General features: G+C 37.1%; 2 protein-coding genes across 3 annotated transcripts in view; both read right to left on the bottom strand.

Annotated features, from left to right (window-relative positions):
- Positions 1 to 237: 237 nt before the first annotated feature.
- LOC129369361 (uncharacterized) lies at positions 238 to 12540 on the bottom strand. The gene is made up of 18 exons (XM_055044714.1): positions 12271 to 12540; positions 11284 to 11446; positions 11057 to 11206; positions 10201 to 10361; positions 9887 to 10063; positions 9663 to 9801; positions 9379 to 9566; positions 8961 to 9102; positions 8218 to 8388; positions 7039 to 7286; positions 5909 to 6071; positions 5567 to 5716; positions 5170 to 5330; positions 4871 to 5047; positions 4647 to 4785; positions 4363 to 4550; positions 3717 to 3858; positions 238 to 2815 (listed from the first exon to the last, which is right to left on the bottom strand). The coding sequence occupies exons 1-18, from the start codon at positions 12469 to 12471 to the stop codon at positions 2640 to 2642; spliced, it is 3036 nt and encodes a 1011-aa protein (XP_054900689.1). The 5' UTR covers positions 12472 to 12540; the 3' UTR covers positions 238 to 2639.
- A 776-nt stretch (positions 12541 to 13316) lies between these two features.
- Positions 13317 to 17497, bottom strand: part of LOC129377269 (cytochrome P450 2J2-like) — an 11391-nt gene continuing 7210 nt past the window's right edge. For both annotated transcript variants that reach the window (XM_055057094.1, XM_055057103.1), the window contains exons 4-9: positions 16948 to 17108; positions 16606 to 16782; positions 16400 to 16538; positions 16075 to 16262; positions 14913 to 15054; positions 13317 to 14082 (exon numbers count right to left, since the gene is read on the bottom strand). In XM_055057094.1, the coding sequence (XP_054913069.1) occupies positions 13907 to 14082; positions 14913 to 15054; positions 16075 to 16262; positions 16400 to 16538; positions 16606 to 16782; positions 16948 to 17108 (983 nt within the window). In that variant the 3' untranslated portion in view covers positions 13317 to 13906. The remainder of the gene's footprint in view (positions 14083 to 14912; positions 15055 to 16074; positions 16263 to 16399; positions 16539 to 16605; positions 16783 to 16947; positions 17109 to 17497) is intronic.

Consider the following 17497-nt stretch of genomic DNA (forward strand, 5'->3'; position numbering starts at 1 on the left):
ATTTGTGGTTCAGATTGCATTGCAAAAATGGCAAATGTCAACATTTATTTTTTAGTTTTAATATCGTAAATGATTTTGAAAGTCGGGGTAATGCTTGAGATTGCACAGCAGATGAGTGGTTTACTGTGTTCTGCACGTGCAGAAAGATATAAATCTGGCGGTAGACCAGACAGGTAGCATCTGTCTGTACAAAATACCAACAGTTTCAGTCGACAGGGGGGGAAAAAAGAGACAAAATGAAACTAAAGCTTACTCTTTATTCTTTTGTGAATATATACAGCTTTTGAAAGCTTTACAAATGAAATCTGAAAAATGTTTCTTTTAGATTTGAGCAAATTTGGTTTGATTTTGGATTGCATCATTTTGTACATTTCCAATCAAAGAAAATTTCAGATTCACTTTCTTTCCGGTTTTAGATGCAAAGGGTAATGGATCATTCCTCAATCAAATTTTATTTGTATAGCACATTTTAGCAGCAAGGCATTTCAAGGTGCTTTACATCATAAAAATACAGAAACACAAAGTCATGTGACACAGAATCAACAAAGGAAACATTACATTTAGTCCAGCGTCAATGTTAAATTCTTAATCCATTATGTTTATACCTCTGGAAACACTTGCAGTAATCGATGCGACCAAAGATAAAGTCATGGATGAGTTTCTCTAGATTTTGCTGGGCATGCTCTTCAGGTGACAGAAGGCTGACTTTGTGACTGTCTTTTTGTGGTTCTGAAAGTTCAGATCTGATTGCTTCACTACACCCAGGTTTCTGGCCTGATCTCGAGCTTTTAGCTGTAATGACTGAAGCTACACGCTCATCAACACATGAAATGGTGTACCAGTGGTTGGTGCACGACCTAAAAAGTTTGACTTACATTTCGATTCCCAAAGGCTGGCAACTTTTTGATGGCAGGAGAGCCAGGTTCTACGTTTTGATTAAACTACGTTTTGAAATTTGAAAATGTTTGAACTTATTTTCAATAAGTTTCTGCCTCCAAGATTTTGTTTTTCAGAGAAAATGAACAAAGTCCATGTCTTGACCATCAGCTTAATGTCAACAGCATCACATTGTCACATCCTCTTCATATCCTGTCTCCAAACATGCCCTTTCACGAGAATCATTTATGAAATGTACAATCAGCCTCAACATGGACGGTCTCTGCAAAGTCTCAGATGTTCTTGTTTCATGACCGTTATGAAGTGTGAACAAAATGCTGGGATTATGTGGGTTCTTTATCTTGCACATCTGGATTCTCATTATCATCCTGCAACTGCTCAAACCGAGGTAATAAAATTGTCTTCCATAGTTTTGAGCAGCAGCTGAAGATCAAGAAAAGCCAAAGAATGTTGTCACCCAGGCTGAAAATAATATCACAAATATTTGATTTTGGAATTGAAATAGTGACGTGCATTAAGTCAGGGAATATATATTATCCTACTGCTTAAAATTCATGGATTTATAGAAATGTAAAACAAATTCAAGAAGATGCTACAGGTAGAATTGAGTTGGTCAAACTTAAATACTTTAGATTCAACCAATAAATAATGGTTTACTGTTTCAGTGAACAAACTTAACTTGTAGAAACTAATTTATTGGATGAAAAATTTGCCCAAAATTGGATTGAGTTCATCCAATGAGTCATTTTTTTGAGTGCACCACTGGGGGCTGCTGATCAGCAACACTTGCATTCAAGCTGTGGGTGTATGAGTAATGCCTTTCTGTCTCCATTTCAGGATGTAGTTGTATGACCTTTTAATGTCACCAGACCCCCACTGATCAGTCTAGGAATGAAAACCTGAGAGCTGCATCTTCAGTCAGTCATTTGCAAACGACCCGGGCTCATGTTTTATCATAGATGCTTTGATTGACCAATCAGCCCTCTCTGTAATGCCACTCAGCCACAAGATCCACACATGCAAATAAGGTTTCCACATGATGGCTCAATGAATATTTCCAAACGTTGTCTTCATTGTTCTACAAAGATTTATGCGACAATGTCTCTTGTTTTTAATGTCTCTTGTTTTTAAAAGGAATTACAACCTGAATCGTTCCAGTATGTGTTTGTTGACTGAACTGTGGACGTTTCTGTGAGTAAAGGTCTTTTGGAGTTTACACAGAAGCAGACAACTCAAGCCAATCGATAAAAATTCTGGTGATAATTTATGATGAGACCTGATCAAATATCAGAGCAGAATACTTTGAAACATTTGAATATTTTTGGTTTAATATCGATGAAAAATTTAGACAAGATTTGTTTCAATCTTGCTCGTTTATTGTGGTGAGTGATCGCTTTTACCTTTGTCCAAATTATTCTGCCATCTTGTGGAGGTAGTGAGTAATGCAGATCAAGAGCAACCATTGAAATACCTTCAATGATTGATGAAGGTATTTTTTTTGTTTTTGTAAAGCAATTAAAACTTAAAGCACATTGAACTGCCTTGTTGCTGAAATGTGATGATGATGACAATGATGATGATATTTTTACTGCAGCAATCAGCCAAATATAAAAATCAGCCAATTTCACATGATTATTTCATATTTATTGCATCGCAAAGGTTCATCTTCCTAATCCAGTGATTCCATTAATAAAGGAGAAATATAAGCAGAGTCATTTTTTTGTCATCAGGCAGCAGCTAGTTTAACGTGGGACTGCACAGAGGCGGTAAGGTTTGGGGCAAAGGGTTACTCCCAGTTTGTACTCCAGACTGGGCTTCTCTCCTGGAGGAGCAGAGAACTTAAACCTCTGCAGGAGGGAAGTGAAGAAGAGGAACAACTCCATCCTGGCCAGCTGCTCCCCGAGACACACACGTTTACCTGGGAACGCAGAGTTAGAACGTTTTTAATCAGATCTGATGTCACAGAGACCACGATTGCCTAAAATGAACTTAAATGGCCAATTGCAGCAATTATGTAAAGTGTGATGTGGTATTTCACTGAGACGTTACATATCAAATCAGTTTACATATAAATTTAAATAGAGCCAATTCATAACAAGCTTCCTTACAAGATAAATGGATCAAAATCTAATCGATCCAACTCAAGAGATGAATTCAAGTTCAGTTCCACGTATTTAATAGACACAATACAGTAAATATAAATTCATTATGTCAGCTGATAGGTTTTCTAGTCATGGGAAGCAGAAAACTAGAGAAGACGTGGAGTTTACAGCTGATTCTGTGAAGCAAGGTTTAGCTTCTGAGATAAGACTATCAGACTCTCTCCTCTTCACAAGCGAGAAGAAAACTTTCTGATACTTAAATTTCACCGCTGACCTCAAATAGAGATTCAAAGTCTCAAAGGACAAGTTAACAATATTGTATAAATAGTTGTGGAGCTCGGTAAATAATAACATCACCAATAATTCAATTAATTTCATTCATTTCAACAAGTAAAATAGTGATGGCATACCGCCAACGAAAACAAAGAAGTATTCAGAAAATAAGAATATTACTCAAACCCATTAAACTTTTTTTGTTGGTCTATGGAGCTGTATGAGAAACTAAACTATGGGTTTTCATGAAGAAAAACTCATTTTCAGAAATGTTGCTAGTCTAAACATCCGAAATGCAGGAGTTTCACGTTTAATTCGTGGGCCTACTTTTAATTCAAAGGTCTCAGTAAGTTTTTGGTTGAGGTTTTTTAAGTTCTCTCAGACACAAATGTCTTATTTTAAGAGCTGTCCATAAAATGACATCAACAAAGTTCACCAGCCAACCTGCAGAGAAGGGAAGAAATGCTTCTCTCTTCCTGAATGTGCCGTCCTTTTCCAGAAAGTGCTGAGGATTGAAGGTGTTCGGAGTTTCCCACATGGACTCGTCATGTAAAACCGAGTCCAGCATAGCAAGGATGATGGTGCCCTGAAAAAACCAGTGTGGTGTTGGTCAGATAGCACCAAATACTTTATTTTACTGCTGATTGATAGGAAGTCACATTATTACAAATCTAAAAAAAATTACATCAGTCAATATCACTACTTGAATTTTCATTTTAGCCTTTGAAATTGACTGAATGTTTCATGTTTGATTGCTGCTCTATTGATTCAGAGTGGTCATGCGTACCCACTGATGAGGGTAACATTGATAATCAAGGCAAATATTTCAATAGAAATTGACTGTAAAAACAACAATTACACAGACTTTGCTAACTGAGGCAGCACATTGGCTTATTTTGAAGTTCAATTGCAATTACAGGCGTTGGGGAGTGCGAGTACATTTTTTTTTTTAGTCAAACTTTGCATCATTTCTAGAGCTGTGCAGCAGTAGTTTGTGTTTGGAGTGGGATTGTGCTAAGGAGATATGAGTAGGAATATCAGGTCCAAACCCGAAATCTAAATTAAATGATAACGTATGTGCAGGTTAGACCTTTGGGATGGTGTATTTGTCCACTGTGGTGTCCTGGCTAGTGGTCCGGGACACATTGAGTGGGATGATGTTCCCCATCCTCTGTATCTCGTGGATGACAGCGTTGGTGTAAGGCATGTTGTCTCTGTCAGCCACAGACGGCTGCCTGGACGGACCAATCACAGCATCTATCTCAGCCTGGACCCGCTCTGCACACAGACAAGATCAGAACAATCTGAGTCTATGTGCTGGACTGAGGAATATTACAACATGCTGTATAATGTCATAAGATAGTTTTAACCAGCCTTGTATCTGTGGGTTCAAGAGCATGTACAGCAGCCCCCAGTGTAAAGTGGTGGTGGTGGTTTCGGTTCCAGCACCAAACAGGTCAAAAGTGCAAAAACTCAAATTGTCGATATCAAAACCAGAATCCTTGTCTTCTTTCTGATTGAGACACGTGAGGCAGACGTTGTTGGACACATGAGTCATGTGAGGTGAGAAGAGCTTGAACACAGCAGGGAGGTCTCACCTCTCCCATCTCTATGAGGAAGGAGTCGATGTAGTCTCTGGGCGATGAAGGGTCCAGGTTCTCTCTGTGTTCCTTGATCCTTACTTTAATAAAATCTAGTAGTTCGTATGTTATGGTGAAAATCCTCTGATGAGGTCCAGGCAGCCATTTCATCAGCCAGGGCAATGTGTTGTAAAGCTACAGAAGAGACAGAGAAATATTAAATGTTTCATCAAAGTGGTTTTGATATCCAAGTGATGAATGATAAGTCAGAGTTTCCATCTTCTTCTCTTCTTCTTCTCTTGGAAACATGTCCTCACCTGTGCCCACACACTTCCTTCTAGGTAAATCGTCTCATTGAAGTGTTGAAGGATGACCTTGAACTGCTTGTCATCGTACTCAAAACGATTCCCAAAGACCAAGCAGCAGATGATGTTGGACACAGCGTTGTTGATTAGGTTTTGGACATTAAATGGCTGACCTGATGCAAAAACAAGAAAACTTTTTCGACAACAGCATTGTTCAGTAATTCACTATGTACTGAGTTTTGTTTTGATGTTTGAAACTCCTGTTAACCTGGAGTAAAAGCAATTCAGGAAATAATAAAAGGGGTCCAATGTGATACTATTAAGTTGACCATAATAAATCTAATAAAGCAAATATTTCTAACAAAAACTTTTTCTGAACATAAAAGAAGATTTATGTTATATTTTTCACCTTGTAGCTCAGCAAAAGCCTCAGTGAGATACCGACACTCCTGCAGGATGGATCGCTCCAGGGTTTTCTTTCCCAGACCAAAGTTTCTGAGTGTGTGAAGAGCAAATCTCCTCTGCTGCTTCCAGTGATTCCCACTGGAACCTACAAGACCTTTTTGAAACCAATTAAATAAAATGTTTCACGCTGACACTTGAATGAAATTAATACTGTAATACAGAAGCCCTAAAAGGATAAATTAATGCAATTAGTAAAACAGCCAAACATTCTTTGCGTGAAATGAGTTAAATGGTTTGAGATTGATTGGAAATTGTAGCTTTTGAGACAAAGCATAACAAATGTCACCTTTATTCCCAACTAAGTCTTCAAACAAGGGGATGTTGGGACGATCGATGAAGTTTTCTCCTTTTTGGACCAGAGCCTCTTTCACCAGCTTGTAGCCATTGATGACCACAACCCTTCCACCAAACAAACGAAGACTGAAAACATTCCCGTACTTCCCTGCAAACTGAACACAGAGCAGATATTTGCCTTCATTCAAAATTCAGAAAATAAACATTTTAGAAAGCTTTGAGAAACAAATCCAAAGGACAACATCTCTGGATTTATGTATCTTCATTGGAGCTCAAGCATAAACTCAAGGTTTGTTTTCATACATTATCTAACATTTGAGATCAAAAATACCAATCTGAGCCTTTTCTCAGGCAAGCTGCTGCCAAATGAAAAAAGAGACAGCAGTGTGAGAATGGAGGCGGCTAAAATCAGTAGAAGCCTATATTGTGACAATATGATAACTCAATAATTTATTATATTTATTTATTAAATTATTATTTTATTTGGAGTCTTGTAGTTCTCTGTTCCACAACATTCCCTCTTTACCATGAGACAAATATTCATCCAGATAAATTATACAGTAAGGTTGCAACACATTATTACATTTATATTTCTAAAAGAGTTAGCATCTTCTCATATTAATCATCATATTAACATCAGTCATTTATCAGGCTTTTGAACAGTTTCTCACTATATCACTACTTCTACTCCAACCGTAATAATGAATTGTTGTTTTAGCAAATGTTGTTTATGAAGGTGTACAATATTTCATCACTGTGTTTTCTAAAAAAAAAGTGAACTTTTTCAAGGTATGTCTATAAGGAGAAGTGATAAAGGCTCCAGGGAAATATGACGAATGAGCGTTAAAAAGTAAGTAGGCAAAAAGCCGAGGGAGACAGAATGGAGCACTTTGCTCTACTAAAGAAAAAAAAAAGGTTAGAGTCCATTTCAGCCACCTTTATACTCTTCAGTCAAAAATGTCCTCAATAAAGTATTTTATCTGAACTTAATCTATGGCATCGTTTGTTCTTTTTAAAGAAATATAATTTTGTTATTTATTGTTTGAGTCACTGATTTATTTTTGGAAAACAACATTATTTAAAGACCGGATTTGCACTTTATTGCTGTCTGTTTTCTCCTACCTCTTTAAACTGCAGGTGAATTTTGGACGCCTTGATGCGAGGAAGGTCCCCAATGAAAGGAAAAGACCACGGGCCTGGTGGGAAGTTACTCGGCACTCTGTTCTTTAAAACATCTGTCAGCAGCAGAAAAACACAGACAAATATCAGAAAACCTCTGAGGTCTATCCACTCCAAGCCCAGGACTCTCAGGATCGTCTCCATGTCTTCTATGAACACCGAGGAGGAGCAAATGGACCGAATGGGCCAAATGGTTTAGGAAATATAGCAGGAAGCAGATAAGTTGCACTGTACTGGGTTAAAGTTTCACTAGTAAACATTGCTGAGTTTCAAAATAAAACCACTCGGCTCGTGTGTATATATATGAATCATTCAATAGAAATAATACACAGCTTCTTTACATCACGTTTTTATTTTATTTATTAAGGTTTGATTACAAAAGTGATGATCTGTCAGTGAAACAATTGTAAACAAATTCATACAATTCAGAACTTTTACTATGATGAAATGATTCTTGGTATTTATGACTGAAACTTCCCATTCAATGGCTCATTTTTTGAATATGTAGCATATTGAAATTCATGTTCATGTGTATTTAAAGACAATTTTGGATAAAAAAAACAAACAAACAACTGAATATGTCAAATCAATCAGAAAGTTTTCAACACCCTCTTGTAGTACTCCCACAGCGCCACTGGGGGTCGCGCCTCCCAACTTGAAGAACTTTGATCTAAGTCATACCTGCAAATCCTTGTAAATCTGTATTTTGAATTCATGAACCATTAAAGACGCCAGCCAAACATTCATGAGACTTGATGATATAGTAATGTTAATATAGCATCCACTGATTCGAAGATGAGTTCAAAGTACTGTAAATACTGGAGAATAAACTTTAAAAGAGACAAAAGATAATGATGCAAAATCTAAAAAAAAAATATATCTGTTGCGAAACAGAAAATACATGCAAGAAATATCTCAAGTAGTTTGATTACCTGAAATTAATATTTGGACAAATGCAGTTTAAATGAAACAATTATTTAATGAGTATGGTCCAATAAAATTGCGGTATTTTCCTAAAACAGCCATTTTCTAAACATTTTAATCTTTATTGCACTTTATAAGTTCATTTTCATGTTGACTGCCATTATGATCCATTTTATAGTAATCTCATAGCAGGTTAACGTGGCACTGCACAGAGGCTGTAAGGTTTGGGACAACGAGTGAGTCCCAGTTTGTACTCCAGACAGGGCTTCTCTCCTGGAGGAGATGAAAATGTGAACCTCTGCAGGAGGGAGGTGAAGAAGAGGAACAACTCCATCCTGGCCAGCTGCTCCCCAAGACACACACGTTTACCTGAGAACGCAGAGTTATACAATTTTTAATTCGATCTGATGTCACAGAGACCAGGATCGCCTTAAAATGTACTTCAATGGCAAGTTAATGCCAGGGTCAGCAATAACTGGAAGTGTGGTGTGGTATTTCACTATATAGCTTATCAATCTAAATAGAGCCAATTTCTAACAATTTATTCATTCAAATAAATACAACACAGTGAAGATGAGGTCAAGAAAACTATACTTATGCATAAACAGAGGAACAGATCAATAAATTGGAGTTTTGTGTAGTGCAGAAAAATGTTTTTGTGTTAAAAATATTTTTGTATTAGTCATTTAGATTTTCTAACAAACTGAATTTTGAGTTTTCATGAACAACAGACTGTTTCTATTGAATTAATGCTTAAAATACGTCATTGTGTGCAGCAGGTTTGAGCTGATATAAAATCAAGACTTAATTCAGGAATTTACATGGTGACTGCATGCAAAGTTTTTGAACATCTGGTTGAGGTTTTTTAAGTTCTCTCAGACACAAATGTCTTATTTTAAGAGCTGTCCATAAAATGACATCAACAAAGTTCACCAGACAACCTGCAGAGAAGGGAAGAAATGCTTCTCTCTTCCTGAATTTGCCGTCCTTTTCCAGAAAGTGCTGAGGATTGAAGGTGTTCGGAGTTTCCCACATGGACTCGTCATGTAAAACCGAGTCCAGTATAGCAAGGATGATGGTGCCCTGAAAAAACCAGTGTGGTGTTTGTCAGATAGCACCAAATACTTTATTTACTGCTGATTGATAAGAAGTCACATTATTACAAATCTAAAAAAAATTACATCAGTCAAAATCACTACTTGAATTTTCATTTTAGCCTATTGGTTTCCACTAAACATTCTCAAAGTGGGTTCACAAAGATCTCCTCTAACAGTGTAGTCCAGCACCTCTAATTAAAGTTTGACGTGTAAAAATAGGAGAAGCATCTAAATTAAATGATAACGTATGTGCAGGTTGGACCTTTGGGATGGTGTATTTGTTCACTGTGGTGTCCTGGCTAGTGGTCCGGGCCACATTGAGTGGGACGATGTTCCCCATCCTCTGTATCTCGTGGATGACAGCGTTGGTGTAAGGCATGTTGTCTCTGTCAGCCACAGACGGCTGCCTGGACGGACCAATCACAGCGTCTATCTCAGCCTGGACCCGCTCTGCACACAGACAAGATCAGAACAATCTGAGTCTATGTGCTGGACTGAGGAATATTACAACATGCTGTATAATGTCATAAGATAGTTTTAACCAGCCTTGTATCTGTGGGTTCAAGAGCATGTACAGCAGCCCCCAGTGTAAAGTGGTGGTGGTGGTTTCGGTTCCAGCACCAAACAGGTCAAAAGTGCAAAAACTCAAATTGTCGATATCAAAACCAGAATCCTTGTCTTCTTTCTGATTGAGACACGTGAGGCAGACGTTGTTGGACACATGAGTCATGTGAGGCGAGAAGAGCTTGAACACAGCAGGGAGGTCTCACCTCTCCCATCTCTATGAGGAAGGAGTCGATGTAGTCTCTGGGTGACGAAGGGTCCAGGTTCTCTCTGTGTTCCTTGATCCTTACTTTAATAAAATCTAGTAGTTCGTAAGTTATGGTGAAAATCCTCTGATGAGGTCCAGGCAGCCATTTCATCAGCCAGGGCAATGCGTTGTAAAGCTACAGAGAAAAATCGATTGTTTCACCAAAGTTTTTCTGACACTGCAATCTTCAATTACATATCAAAGTATTGAATGTAAATATTTTATTATTGTTTTACCATAAAATTTCTCATGGAAATTGTCTGCTGTTCTCACCTGTGCCCACACACTTCCTTGTAAGTGGAGTGAATCGTCAAAGTGTTGAAGCATAACCTTGAACTGCTTGTCGTTGTACTCAAATCGACTCCCAAAGACCAAGCAGCAGATGATGTTGGCGACCGCGTTGTTGATCAGTTTATGGGCATTAAATGACTGACCTGAAATGAAAATAAGAACCAGCTGATATAAGTGTGGGCAGGTGCTCCAGCACTTCCTGGTACACGGCTACATTGACTGTAGACTTCAGGAACCCAGTGGGACCAACACCAGCAGATGAAATGAAGCCAAAACCATCACTGACTGTGGAGACTTTAGTGGACATCAAGCAATGTGGATGCTGGTCCTTTCCTCTCTACCAGCAGACCTTGTTTTCCAAATCAAATGCAGAATTTTATTTTGTCTGAAAGTTTTATAGCTGCTTTATTACAATTCTGTGAAACGGAAAAGTAAAATCAATTTCTCAGCAAAATTGCCAAAGCCTTTTTGAACAACATCGTTACTCCCTGCAAAAATAGGAACAAGGTGCTTCAAGAAAGCTAAGGCAATTTTAGCTGAATCATCTGCTTCCTGCTTATCATGAGAATGCAGATCTAAAAAGCTGCAGAAACAGCACAATTAGGAATTATTTTTCTCTGCTGCTTTCCTTTTCAAATACTTTTTTAGAGTGTTTTGTGTGTACCAGCTGCTATGGTTTCATAGTTTTTAACATACATACCATATTTGTAGTTTAGTGAATGTGTTGTATGATGGCTGTGAAACCAACTGAGTCGGTGTAATAAACCCAATATAGTAAATATTTCAGACATGCTTGTCCTGAAGACAAAAAAAAGATTTTTCATTTGTTAATTTTTACCTTGTAGATCAGCAAAAGCCTCAGTGAGATACCGACACTCCTGCAGGATGGATCGCTCCAGGGTTTTCTTTCCCAGACCAAAGTTTCTGAGTGTGTGAAGAGCAAATCTCCTCTGCTGCTTCCACTGATTACCACTGGAAATTATGAGACCTTTTTGAAACCAACGACAAAAAGTTTGTTTTGATATTTTTTTGACACCAGAACTGACAGACTAATATGCATCTCACCTTTGTTCTGAGATACGGCCTCAAACATCGGGATGTTGGGACGATCGGTGAAGTTTTCTCCTTGCTCGATGAGAGTTTCTCTCACCAGCTTGTAGCCATTGATGACGACAACCCTTCCACCAAACAAACGAAGACTAAAAACATTCCCGTATTTTCTTGCAAACTGAACACAGAGCAGATATTTCATTCAAAACACAAGAAATAAACTTTGTAAAAACCTCTGAAGTAAAAGATCCAAAGGACGACTTAAGACGATATTACACATCCCAACGTCTTTGTCTTTAATGTGGTCAAATATGAAGAGGGAAGTTTGTCAGTACATGTTTTCTAACGTTTCAAATAATATTCATAATTATAAATATTTTCAGTGCATTTGTTGTCTTAAAGTAACCAACTCATTAAGTTTTTTTTCTGCAATACTTTCCTCTTGTCCAGTATAATTTAAACTTGTATTTGACTCTGATTCTTTCCTCTTTTCTTTATGTTTTTATGTAATTATAAAAGCACATGTAGAGGCATATAAATTCATTTTCCATACTGTTTTTCTAATGTGCACATATCTATCCTTACTTCACTTAAAAAATAAAATAAAAAATTGTTCACAAACAAAATATATTCTTTAGGGGAGGTGAGAAAGAATCAAAGGAAAAATATGATGAATAACAGTAAAAATTATGAATGTATGTTTAAATTAAAATGTTGAACTTTGCTCTACAAGAGAAAATTAAAAAGGCTAGAGTCCATGTCAGCCACCTTTACGCTGACAGGACGTAAAGGTGGCTGAGTTAATAATCTTTAGTTCAACAAAGCATTTTATCTTAACTTAACCAGTTATGTATATTCCTTTTTTTAAGACATGTATTTTATTCATTCACTGTTTGAGTCAATTATTTGTGCTTTCAAGTATTTAAAGAGAGGAGCTGCCCCATACACACTTATTAAACAACAACACTGACTGTATTTCATTATTCTGTTTTTTTTCCCTACCTCTTTAAACTGCAGATGAATTTTGGATGCATCAATGCGAGGAAGGTCCCCAATAAAAGGAAAAGACCACGGGCCTGGTGGGAAGTTACTCGGCACTCTGTACTTCAAAACGTCTGTCAGCAGCAGAAAAACACAGACAAATATCAGAAAACCTCTGAGGTCTATCCACTCCAAGCCCAAGACTCTCAGGATCGTCTCCATGTCTTCTACGAACACCGACGAGGAGCAAATGGACCAAATGGTTTACTAGCAAACACAGTGGGAAGATAAGACAAAATGTCCTGAGTCAAAGTTTGATAGGTGAAAACAGCTGAGTTTCAAAATAAAACCACTCAGCTTGGCGTAAGCTGTGTTGAACCAGGAACTACGCTGCACAATCACTAACTATCTTTGGAGCCAATGAAGTAAAACTCTCCTTTTCACACTGTATTTTAAACTACTGTGAAAACCAACTTAACAGTGAAGCAATAACTGTACATGAAACTTTTCAGGCTAAAATGATCACATCACTCAGAATATTTATATACAAGTCACACACAAAAAACACTCGTAATACCAATTTATGGGGTGACGAAAGTTGCTGTTAAAACTCATTTGGAAACATATTTCACCACTTCCTAATATTGTTTGATGCAATAAAGAAAAATTTTAATTTCAACCTCCTTTTGTCCATTTTGTAAAGGCTGAGTGTTGTTAAAGAAATGCATATGTAATGTTCAATTTCTAATGAATAATTGATTACAATTTCCTTCAAAAACAAAATTAATAAACTAATTAGGTTAGATTATAATTATTTTAACTGGTTTCTTCAATAGGTTAACATTTGTTCTTTAATTGCGAGAGCTTTGTTCTTTCCTGGTTTGCAAGAATTTTTCGATTAACTTTATGTGAACTTACAAAAGTTTACCAGTAGAGGGCAGTGGAGGGTACATAAACCATCAACACCCACAAAAATGGCTTTTGAAAATCTTCCCTCTGCCTCCAGATGAGAGTGAATTTGAACATGAAAATGTTAAATAATAATGCTTACATTAATAACACAGAAATATGTATTAAAAACAAAATATTTATTTTTCCAAATTAACATTTCAAGAGTAGTTTTACTTGACCAAAACAGTACATGACATTTTCTTGTAAGTTCAGCCAGAGGATGAACTGGGCAATCAGTAATTTGAACAAATATTGTCTTCAGTTAACAACCTAACAGAGCAATAATAATAATAACAACAGTGTCATAAGAATTCATGTAAATGTTGCAATGATGAAAAACCACGTGAAAAGTGTTCTGATCGGAGGATGCGAAGGATGCAACATTTACTGCAATTTGTTGAGACTTACGCAAGATTTCAAGATTATTTATTTTTGTACAACACAACAGTCACACAACAACAGCAGATATATTGCTTGTTTCAGGTTATCTAGTATGTTTCAGCTAAGATAAATCCAACAATGTTAAAATCTTTTCTAAAAGTCTTTGAAAACAAGATGATTTAAAAAATTGAAGTCACTCAAATGACAGAGACTTTAAATGTCTTGATTGATTGTCTCTACTCTACCAGCAAATATTTCATTAGACATATTTTTGATTTACGCCAAGATTGCCATAGTTTGAGTCACTGCCGTCTGTTTTGGTGGTTTAACGTGTCGCGGCACAGAGGCGGTAAGGTTTGGGACAACGGGTTCCTCCCATCTTGCACTCCAGACTGGGCTCCTCTCCTGGAGGAGGCGAGAACTTAAACCTCTGCAGGAGGGAGGTGAAGAAGAGGAACAGCTCCATCCTGGCCAGCTGCTCCCCGAGACACACACGTTTACCTGAGGATACACAGTTCCACACGTCATTACTAGTTATGGAACACAAAGTAATATTTGTTTCCTACTTAAAATTAAATTGAACAAAAAGTCAAAATTGTTATCCCAAGAAATGAAAATTAATGAGACATTGCATATTTCCAGAAAAAAAGATTTCAAAAATCATTTCTTGATGGATGTAAAAATATTGAGATGCAATGTAAATGATGTCTCATAGAAAAAGTAAAATACTAAAACTGTTTCTGAACCTGTTCATTTACATAAGATGCAGCTCCCGTGGTCCTGCGCATCAATACTGTCTTTGTACAATCTAAAAATAACAACTTTACTTGAAATAGTAATTTTTACATCTTTTTCTCAGCATTTCACCTTTTTATTGTCATTTAAATTATTTGCTTCCTAATAAATAAGCTACTTTAACCAACCAATGTTTGGGTTCATTGCCAGTTTGTCTGTTCAGTTTTAACTTCAAACCTTAATTACATTTTGTTTTTTCTTGCTCTTTTATGTACTTTGTAATTGGGGTTAAAAAAAAGAAGAAAGAAAACCTTTTTAAAAGTTCAATTCCATAAACTTAAAAACAATTTTACAGCCACATTTCACTTTCTCTGATCAATATTATAAAATTACATGTAATAAACTTCTAATTCTTTTTTTTTTTTTTTTGAGTTACAAGACCAAAATGTAACATTTCATCAATAAGGACTTTTATTATGTTACTGCTCTTCAAAATAAGAGCAGTCACCAAAGGTTCTGGCTGACTGCAAGTGGAGATGTGCCAACTCTGTTAAACTGTATCAAGCAGAATAAAAGAGCTTAAACAAAAGACTAACCTGCAGAAAAAGGCATGAAGGCGTCTCTCTTCCTAAATTTACCGTCCTGGTCCAGGAAGTGCTGAGGGTTGAAGGAGTGTGGAGTCTCCCACATGGACTCGTCATGGAGGACAGAGTGAAGTGGAGCTATTATCAAGGTTCCCTGAGGAAAAACACAATAAATACAAGGCTTTATACTCCTACTCTTTAGTCACACCTAAATGTTTCCAAAGCCAGTTTTATATGTCTGCCAATGAGTTTGTTGATGTCACTCTGAATTGCAGAATCCATTTATTTCACACATTCAATACTTTTTTTATTCAACAGTTTATGCTTTTTTTAGATCATGCAATGCATTGTAATCAAACTTATATTTGCAATTTTCTCCATTTTATGTATTGCAAAGCTATGTTACAATTTTCCCAAATAGATGATGACTAGAACAAAGCACACCACTTGCTAAACGTAACTCAAAGAAGCTAATAAATGCTTGAAGTCTATAACTTTCACTCTGTTTTAGGTGGCATCGGTAAACCCTGAGTATCGTTCTTTTAGTCCATCATGCATGGTGTCTTCAAAGTACAAATACTTCAGAGAGGCATTCACATGTGCTACACTATTTTGTTGTGTGTCATTTTGATTAATGGGTGTAAAAATAAAATCCAGTCATAATTAAATGTTGAATGTTAATGTTTAAATCTAAATGTAATTTTGTGGTTGAAAATTCCTCCTCACTCCTTCACCAAACAGATAAACCACAGCAGCTGCTTCTGCTTGTTAATCACAGCAGGAGGCCGACTGACAGGGAGGAGGGTCTGATCAAAACAAATAAATAAATAACAATCAATCTGCCATTCACAAAACCTTGGATCTATAATAATAATAACAATTTCTCAAAAAATAAAGTCATCTAATTCTCAATAGGCTCCAACAGTGTATAAAGTTGAAAATTCCCGTGTGGTCAAATGTGTGAATTGCAGTTTGCTGACATAAACAGATGACCTTCAGATTTTTACATCGCTTAAAAAAAAAACAATCAAAGCTGGAAAATATTAAGTAACACTCAGACAGCAGGAGACAGAGTCATTGTGTTGAGAGAAGTCAGTACAGGGTAATCTGAAATGATTTGGATGCTAAGATGCGTTTACAAACTCATAATTAATGTTGTTTGCATATTTTGTACCTTTGGGATGGTGTATTTATCCAAGGTGGTGTCTTTGTTTGCTCTTCGGGGCACATTGAGCGGGATGATGTTCCCCATCCTCTGTATCTCGTGGATGACAGCGTTGGTGTAAGGCATGTTGTCTCTGTCAGCCATAGACGGCTGCCTGGACGGACCAATCACAGCGTCTATCTCAGCCTGGACCCGCTCTGCATACAGAGAAAAATCTATTGTTACACTGATTTTCTGAAATGCCAATTTTATACAGTTTATACCCAACACCAGACTGCTCTGTTAGTGAGTGGTGAATATGTAAAGTCATAGGAACGCTTCCTTCCTCACACACCTTGTATGTCAGGGTAGTAGATCATGTACAGCAGCCCCCAGTGCAGAGTGGTGGTGGTGGTTTCAGTTCCAGCACCGAACAGGTCCATAATGCAAAAACACAGATTCTCAGAATCAAAACCGGAGTCTTTGTCTCCTTTCTGCAAGTAAAAAAAAAAAAGAATCAGATGAGCGCATGTGCTTAATGAGACACAGCGGAGTCCTCACCTCTCCCATCTCTATGAGGAAGGCGTCGATGTAGTCTCTCGGAGATGACGGGTCGAGGTTCTCTCTGTGCTCCTTGATCTTGATCTCTATAAATTCAGCTATCTCCCTTATTGTGGAGAATAGCGTCTGATGAGGCCCCGGCAGCCGCTTCATCAGCCAGGGGATTATGTTGTAAAGCTAGCAACCGTGAACATATACTTTTAGGCGTCAGAGACATTTTCATTTCAAGGTGTACCTTCATAAGAACAACACAAATCTACGCTGCAAAACAAAAAAATTGTCATGGACATATTTTGATTCAAGGATTTTGTTTTAACTTATTTATTTTTTGAGAGTTCTCACCTGCACCATTACTTCTCCCTGTAAGCGCACAGTTTCATTGAATTTCTGTAGTACGGCCTGCTGCTGCTGGTCTGCGTACTCAAATCTGTTCCCAAAGACCAAACAGCAGATAACATTGGACACAGCCTTGTTCACCAAAGTCTGGGAATTAAAAGGCTGACCTGTAAGATAGAGAAAAGTTTCACTAACATTTCCACTGTTTTTAAACATTTTTTTCACTTTTTTGTTATTCTGTGTGTTTCATTTCTTTTAGTTATGTAATCGGGGATAATACTATCTCTCACTCTTATTCGTATCTTGCTTTTCACAGATCTGCTTCCTCTGGCCATGCCTCCTGCTTTTGTTCTTAGGGTACAAGAGCGTCTCAGTAATTTAGAATATATTGGAAAAGTGACTTATTAATCTGAGAGGGAAACTCGTATATTAATTCCTGGTAACATATCTCCAGCCTTTCCATTAGGGATGCATGACATATCTGCACTAACATCAGTGTCGGTTGATATTAGTAATTTATTAACAGTCCGATAAATAAAACTGGTTTTATGTTGAC

This window comes from Poeciliopsis prolifica, unplaced genomic scaffold, assembly GCF_027474105.1.
Source record: "Poeciliopsis prolifica strain line A6 unplaced genomic scaffold, Auburn_PproV2 SCAFFOLD002, whole genome shotgun sequence".
In the NCBI taxonomy this organism is placed as follows: domain Eukaryota; kingdom Metazoa; phylum Chordata; class Actinopteri; order Cyprinodontiformes; family Poeciliidae; genus Poeciliopsis; species Poeciliopsis prolifica.

Coding starts and splice junctions, on each gene's coding strand:
- LOC129369361 (XM_055044714.1), bottom strand. CDS start 12,471: ATGGAGACGATCCTGAGAGTCTTGGGCTTGGAGTGGATAGACCTCAGA. Junction 11,447..12,270: donor TTCATCTGCAGTTTAAAGAG/GTAGGGAAAAAA, acceptor CTCTGTGTTCAG/TTTGCAAGAAAATACGGGAA. Junction 3,859..4,362: donor ACAAATACACCATCCCAAAG/GTCTAACCTGCA, acceptor TGGTTTTTTCAG/GGCACCATCATCCTTGCTAT.